Source organism: Haliotis rubra, unplaced genomic scaffold (assembly GCF_003918875.1).
Source record: "Haliotis rubra isolate DU_JTF1 unplaced genomic scaffold, ASM391887v1 Scf1462, whole genome shotgun sequence".
In the NCBI taxonomy this organism is placed as follows: Eukaryota; Metazoa; Mollusca; class Gastropoda; order Lepetellida; family Haliotidae; genus Haliotis; species Haliotis rubra.
This window is the reverse complement of record NW_025765406.1, coordinates 123,732-131,726: the sequence shown is the minus strand read 5'-3', so window position 1 is coordinate 131,726 and position 7,995 is coordinate 123,732. Positions and strand designations below refer to the sequence as shown.

The window sequence follows — 7,995 nt, the reverse complement described above, 5'->3', positions numbered from 1 at the left end:
ATTCGGTCGCCTTTCACGACCAGCAATGGGGTGCTGTAAACACATTTGCCAAGGCGTATGGCGCTGAGGCACTAAAAACAAAATAAAGACCTGACGGTCATATCTATATTACCTTATTCCAAAATCGTCATCCTCTCCACCCCATCCAAAGTACCAGTTAGAAAAGCCATTGATCCTCTTGAACTGACTTGGGGATATGGCAAGATTACCTCCGGTATACGTTGGGTAAGGGAGCCTACAAAGACACGAACATAGACGTTGCTTCTACGTACACAGACATACAGAGAGATTATTGGAAGTGTGTGTTTCGATATCACAAATATTATATCCCCAGAAATGCATACACCAAGTTACATAGAAACACCTCCCGAGAACATCCACATAGAAACGGCAACATGGAAACACTACTGAAAAACTCTTATAAAATATGGGCAGAGAAAAACCTGCCGATAAACATGCACACACACAAAAATAAGAAGCACCCACCGCGAAAGTCACCAAGCGAAACAACAATATATCGCCAACCGAGAAACTCCCATAAAAGACACAGAAACATCTATCGAGAAGCTCCCACGCATAAACAACAACATAGGAACACCTACAGGGGAACCCACAAGAGAAACCGCTAGGAAGGAAAACCTGAAGGGAGACTCACGAGGAAAACCGGTAAAAAGATTACTTGGTGGGAAACCCATAAGGGGAAACAGCAACGAAGGAACATCTGCAGGGAAACCCACGCGGAAAACCGACAACAAAGGAACACCTGCAGGGAAATCAACGCAGAAAACAGGAAGCAAAGGAACACTTGCAGGGAAATTCACAATGACAAACGGCAAAAAAGTAATACTTTGCAGAGAAACCATAAGGGAGAAACGGTAACAAAGAAACACCTACGAGGAAACCAACAAGGAGAAACCGTAACAATGAAATACCTGCAGGGAAACCCATACATAGAACCGAAAACAATACAACACATGCACGAAAACCTACAAGGAAAATCGGCAGCAAAGTAACACCTGCAGTGAAACCTACACGGATAAACGGTAACAAAGGAACACCCGTAGGGAAACGCCCAATGAAAAACCGCAACAAAGGATCACCGGCATGGAAACCCACAATGAGAAACGACAGCAGAGGAACAGATGCATTGAAAGCACCAAGAAAGACCGGAAGCGAAGGGGCACCTGCAGGGAAACCCGCAAGCAGAACCAGAAACAAAGAAACACCTGCAGGGAAACCCACAAGAAGATCCGACAACAAAGACACACCTGCAGGGAAACCCACAATGAGAAACGGCAACAAAGGAACACCTACAGGAAACCCCAAAAGGAAAGACGGAAACAAAGGATTACCTGCAGGGAAATACACACAGAGAAACAGCAACAAAGAAACAATTGCGGTGAAACATACAAGGAGAAACGGCAACAAAGGAACATCTGCTAGGAAACCCACAAGGAAAAACACGAAACAAATGAAAACCTGCTGGAAACCTACATAGAGAAATGATAACAAAGGAACGCTTGCAGGAAAACCCACAGGGAGACCCGACATAAAGATATTCCTGCAGAGAAACGCACAAGGAAAACCTGAAACAAAGAGACACCTGCAGGGAAACCCACAGGGAGACCCGGAAACAAAGATATTCCTGCAGAGAAACCCACAAGGACAACCGGCAACAAAGGGATACCTGCAGGTAAACGCATTCATTAAAGCATTGATATTTTATACGATGAAACTGTAAGACCTTTCACCATAGCGCCTGTTCTACGTTCAACAAAGTACATTGTCACAACGACATTTGAATATCTATGTTCAAGCGTGTATGAGTCAGCAATTTCCCAATAATATGTGTGAAATGTCACTCACACATTGTACCCATTTGGTACGAATACACATCCCCTCGCTCACACGCACATTTATATACTCATATACAGATTTTACGACTTCTTCCATTAAGCAATAGAGGAAACTATAGGGAAACGTACAATGAGAAACGGATAAAATGGAACACTTACAGAGAAACCCACAAAGTGAGTGAGTGAGTTTGGTTGTACGCCGCTTTTAGCAATATTCCAGCAATATCACGGCGGGGGACACCAGAAATGGATTTCACATATCGTACCCATGTCGGGAATCGAACCCGGGCCTTCGGTGTGTGGAGCGAACGCTTTAACCACTAGGCTACACACACACACACACACACACCACACCACCCCCACCCCCCGAGGAACACCTGCAGGGAAACCCACAAGGAGACCCCTTCACGCACTGTGATGAAATTCAATAACACAAAATGACACACATAATGTTGTCATAATACAATAGGTCTTGGTACACGGACCGTGTGAGGATTGCACTTGGAAATGGTGAGATTTTCATTTCAATCAAAACTTCATAAACCTGTGGGTGTAGTGACAGTTACGCTATGATATCAGGCAAACAGACCCTGATACAGTGAGTGAGTGAGTGAGTTAATATTTAACGTCACATCGGTAATATTTAAGCCATATCGTGACGAGAACATTTTACATAGACCATGATACAAATATTCCAAGTAGAGCTCATGCAAGATAAGATTACTGCAGTTTCAGATACTGAAGAATGTCTCTGAGCTCCGTTTTATTATATTTTTTTAACTTCATTCAGAATCTGTTTTTCTGTAAAATATGTTCATGCCAGATACTGGTTGTTGGTCAAAATGTCGGTTTGTACATACTTATATCCGTGTTTAGATATGGCAGTCGACAGATGTATAGGGTCTTCCCGGCAACGGTAGTAGTTGTCGCCAGTCTCTGGGATGAGGTCAACATCATGGATGACAAGGCAGGTGAAGTTATCCGACTTCAGCGCGGCCGTGACGCCCGCATTGATCATTAGACCTCGGTTGAATACTCCTCCCGGCACCTGAAATGTGGGAGTGAAGATAGAAATCCATAGGTTTACGAAGATACCAACATCAGTTCCCCGACCGACTGTCAGTGTTAGCGAGCAGACGGCATAGAAATCCAGGTGCAGAATGTCACGCGAACATTAAAGTGTAGTTGTTCAAAGGTTAATTAAATGTTTCTGAAGTTCCACGCGAGTTTGTATTTATTTTTCAAACGTAAGCTAAGATTTGTTGACAATGATATGTGCTTTGACATAAAAATCTTAATGGGAGCTAGATGACCTAACGCAGAAAATTGTGTCACCGAGCGCGTGACGCAACGTAATGCGACGCACATGTTTGTGACTTCATATACTCCCCATCAAAAGTGTAGACTCAATAGTGTAAATGTAGCCACTTACTTCAGTCAACTGTTCTGAACTAGATTTTGTAAAATCATCCATACAGTTTAAAGGTACTGTTTATACAGTGGAGAAATTCATCTTCATTGTAACCATATGTACATACATAAGTTATAGTGACTGATTTAAGCAAATCTAAACCTTTGATGGGTAGTATAGATATCTATGCACATTCCACGAAGTTTAGTTTCATGATTTGTGGCAATTAAAATCGCATTTTCTAAAGTTATAAAGTAAGAATGGCATTGTATAATGATAAGTAGGTTATCACACTCGTGTGTTTTGGCTCGCAAAATACAATGTATATTCCTAATGCAGGGTAATAACCATCCAAAAACACTTGCATGATAACCTATATTTATAAAAAAAATTAACGTACGCCAATTTGCACGGATAATTGCAATCGTCCGTTTCCCCTTTCTCAAATATCACCTTAAAGGTGTAGAATATAATACATATAATTGATTGCTACGCATATATTTTACCTGACTCGTAATATGAGTTGACTGATTTTTCATTCTACTTGTTCCAGTTTCCTAATCTTAATGCCTGATTTTGTCAACATTGTCTTCGTTATTTAACGCGAATTCAGCAGTTCTGCAGGCATTATACCCTGGACTCTGGATTGATGTTTTAAGTATCGTTCTAAACGATGACCCGCTAGTAGCCAATCCGATCCCCTTTCCATCACTTAAGACCTACTTTTACCATAGGAAATGACGGATTTATTTATTCTGCTTTTTCACACAATGTTTATTTCAGGAGACGGATGACAGTGTCATGAGCCACTGAGGAACAAACTAGTCCACCTTGAAAAGGTTACAGGCCACGGGCGAAGGCCAACTGTAATGAAACGGATGACACCGATATATACAGCTAATGTTACAGATGTATTCTATCACAGAACAATGTACGGACTCCACTTTCAACAATCTTCTAGTCATGTAGGGTTGATGGGTAGCCTAGTGGTTAAAGCGTTCGCTCGTCACGCCGAAAACCTGGATTTGATTCCCCACATAGGTAAAAGCGGTGTAAAACTAAACTCACTCAATTTAGTCATACAGGTGTTGCTGGTTGAACAACAATCTATGCTTATATTGGACATGTCTGAAAATAACCGTATCTGGACTGGGCAGCCCCGTACGGTCACTAACATCATGATCATCGATCAACGAATACAATAACAAGCAATCGATCTAACCACCCAATCCGATATCCTTACCCGGAATCTACTTGTGTCATATCACCATGGGAGATCTCAACAATCAGGTTTACACATGTCAAGTTTCACACTTTTATCATAGAAAACATATTTTGAATTTCTTCATAGGTAAATGTACTTGGCGTACCAAACTCACGCTTGTGTGATGTAAAGCGGCCCGGGGGCTCGGAGAAGACAGGCGTTGGGTACTATCGGAACGTTCTGCGCTGGAATCTTAGACAATATTTAGGAACCTGCCAGATGTTCTCCCCTGGTATGTATCTCCACAAGGAGACAAGCAATGGAAACTTGCGACATGTTCAGAAGGCTCTAAGAAAAGTAGATTTGGGTAGCAAAGCAGGAACCATTTTTGGATAAGATACACATCGATAGTTTAACCGAAGCAATGATGAACCACATAAACTATAAAAGTACACCGCATACATATATATTTACCTGTTCTGCAACGAATATCGTAAAGTCCGCCTGTTGTTTTTTGAGGAAGGGGATGAGGTTGTTGAGAAGGATCCCCAGATGTTGCTTCCTGTCTCTGTAAGGAATAACAACGGCCAGTCGCTGCCCGGACCGACACCCCTCGGGCCTGTACCTGTCCCCAGGGTGGGAGGGATACTTAGTCCGCAACTGATCCAGGGTGATGTTTGTGAAATTCAGCTTCACAGGTTCACCTTGAAACAGAAAATGTATCCGTTTTCTATTCTATGGCACTGTTTATTCTTGATACTGGAAGAAAAGGCCAAATAAAGCAGGCGATAGATTTGCTTCCAAAGAGGGGATATCAAACCATATTCAGAGTCATCTCCACATGGAGGAGACATCGAAAGTGTTCGGGGTACTGTGAACTATCTAGGGTGATGTTTGTGAGATTCAGCCTCACACGCTCCTCTTGCAAAGGGGCGGTGGGGTAGCCTAGTGGTAAAAGGGTTCGCTCGTCACGCCGAAGACCCGGGTTCGATTCCCTACATTGGTACAATGTGTGAAGCCCATTTCTGGTGTCACTCTCCGTGATATTGCTGGAATATTGCTAAAAGCGGCGTAAAACTAAACTCACTCACTCACTCGTATGAAAGAAGTACTAATCTGGCAGTTAAGAACTTTTTTCTTTTGTTTTCAAACATCTTTATTGAATTGTAGACAATTTATTTTTTAGGGCAATAAATACAACATAAAAGACACTCTCTGGGCTGTTGCCTTCTATTTAGTTATGTGTAACAGTATATGTAACAATGTATGGATGAGTGAGTGAGTGAGTGACTTGCTGCAGTTTTCGCTGCAGTTTATCAACAGATTAGACCTTTCAAGTAACAGTTAGGAGGTTGAGGTGGTGTTTAATGTCAAGTTCATTAATATTGCACCTATGCATTTGTGTAACTGCTTGTAATTTGTTTACAACATGTGTCCCTAGAACTGCATACACCATCCTACAGTTTAACAAGGATTCAGGCAAAGAATACTGATTCCGAGCCTAACACTCTTTGTGTTATACCTACGGCACCAAACAGCAAGTACCCTCATTGGATTTGACGCTGTTGGGTATCGAACCTGAGACCTTCGTCTCTCTAACCAGTAAGTATATCAACTTGATCAACTTGAGTGAGAAGTCTGTTAGGTCTCATTTTGGACTGGCGTTTTCAGCGTGTCATAATAATGTTTGTAAAAGAGTTATGCATAAAATTGGAACGTGTGTTGTGTGTATGATATTTGACAGAAAGATCATGTGTCGATGTCACGTAGAAGAAGTTGCATAATGACCTGATTTTCCTGGAGAAATCGCGAAACGAAAATCAGGATATATTTGTCCTCTAAGCAATATAGAAAAGTACATTGCCATGGGTGGACACAAATTTTCCTAAAAAGTGCCCAATATATTTAATAATTGCGTAAACCATTAATAATACTACGTGGCACTTTTGTCAATGTTGGTAAGAGTTACTCTTCCATGTTTAGTTCCCATGACAACATAACAAACGAAGTCTAAGCAAGAGACAATAGAAATCGAATCCAGTGGGAGAAAAAATTCGAAAATATATGATGATAGTTTTGATGTAACATGCACCATATTTTCACAATCGGAGGTATATCGATTTTTAGGTACAGATGGAAAGATGTCGGAAGCAATGTGGGGGTGGTGGGGTAGTCTAGTGGTTAAAGCGTTGGCTCGTCACGCCAAAGACCCGGGTTCGAATCCCCACATGGGTACAATGTGTGAAGCCCATTTCTGGTGTCCCCCGCCGTGATGTTGCTGGACTATTGCTAAAAGCGGCGTAAAACCAAACTCACTCACTAACTATTATTACATAACGATATAGTCACGATATGGCTGAAATTCTGCCGATGTGCCTTAAAAATTTAATTCACTTACAGCTGGGTGGACTGGGACACATAGTCACAGTACTTTGTCCAAGTCAGTCGGAAGCAATGTACAATGCACCTTAAAAGGCACAAAAGGAACTTGGAAAATCACCAAGGCTGTCCGGAATTTGTGACAGGTGACGGTCCAAGTTTAACAGTTCTTGGGTGATGCTCTGTTTCGACCCTGATTATTTATGTCTACATACCTATATTTGGTGGTGTTCCAGGGCATGTGGAAAGTAATGCTACATCCAGTGGCCTCTCTGCTGTTGCTGATGTTAATCTTCCAGTCACCGGCACTGATTTCATTGCTTCCTTGGACATTTTGTACGTGTATTGGATTGACTGGTGTTTCCTTATTAACAACACACTACACATGCTAGCAATTACCAAAATCCCCAAAAGTAAACTCCGCAAGAATTGCAAGAACGACGCCATAGATTACGAGGCCGATATATCATGTACTGTTATGGCCAACCAGTTGAAAATGTTTTACATACAAATGAACAAGGCTTTTATGCGTAAAGTATGGATGCTATTTTCTTTAGATGGTGTTCTGTGTGTAGGAATACGATTTCAGTATTCAAGAGAAATCTCTGCTGAAAACAGACTTGATTGCACTGTACCATGGCGTCTATATCATGATCATGTCTTTATGAAAAACTGAGGATACTAGGTGCTGGTGTAAAGGTGAAAGTGTCCTGCCCCACCGTCATAAACACGCGAAAAGGCAAGTCATCTTTTTACCTGAAAAGAACAACATGGGAACATATGCTACAAAATAGTGAAGAGAATCAGATATCAATTGTGTCAATGATAGGTCAATTTCGAAAATGGCCTCCACATGTCTACCATAACACATTTTGAAAGCTCAGCCGAATGTTGTATCCATCATCAAACAATCTCTGAGGCCCATGTGGAACGAGCATACTCGATGGATCAGAGGCTGGACCCGCTTGAATATTGCTCAACCTTAACTTGAGCGAGTTTAGTTTTAGGCCGCACTCAGCAATATTCCCGCTATATCGTCTGTAAATATTCGAGTCAGGACCAGACAATCCAGTGATCAACAGCATGAGCATCGATCTAAGGAAATGTGATACCATGACGTGTCAACCAAGTCAGCGAGCCTGACT

The 7,995-nt window shown here is 41.8% G+C and overlaps 1 protein-coding gene across 1 annotated transcript; it reads right to left on the bottom strand.

Moving 5' to 3' along the window:
• Positions 1 to 2,670: 2,670 nt before the first annotated feature.
• On the bottom strand, positions 2,671 to 7,183 carry LOC124269671 (beta-1,4-galactosyltransferase 4-like). Its single transcript, XM_046704707.1, has 3 exons — positions 7,066 to 7,183; positions 4,946 to 5,175; positions 2,671 to 2,904 (listed from the first exon to the last, which is right to left on the bottom strand). The coding sequence occupies exons 1-3, from the start codon at positions 7,181 to 7,183 to the stop codon at positions 2,671 to 2,673; spliced, it is 582 nt and encodes a 193-aa protein (XP_046560663.1).
• Positions 7,184 to 7,995: the final 812 nt, after the last annotated feature.

Coding starts and splice junctions, on each gene's coding strand:
- LOC124269671 (XM_046704707.1), bottom strand. CDS start 7,183: ATGTCCAAGGAAGCAATGAAATCAGTGCCGGTGACTGGAAGATTAACA. Junction 5,176..7,065: donor TGGAACACCACCAAATATAG/GTATGTAGACAT, acceptor TTCTGTTTCAAG/GTGAACCTGTGAAGCTGAAT. Junction 2,905..4,945: donor CGATATTCGTTGCAGAACAG/GTAAATATATAT, acceptor CCCACATTTCAG/GTGCCGGGAGGAGTATTCAA.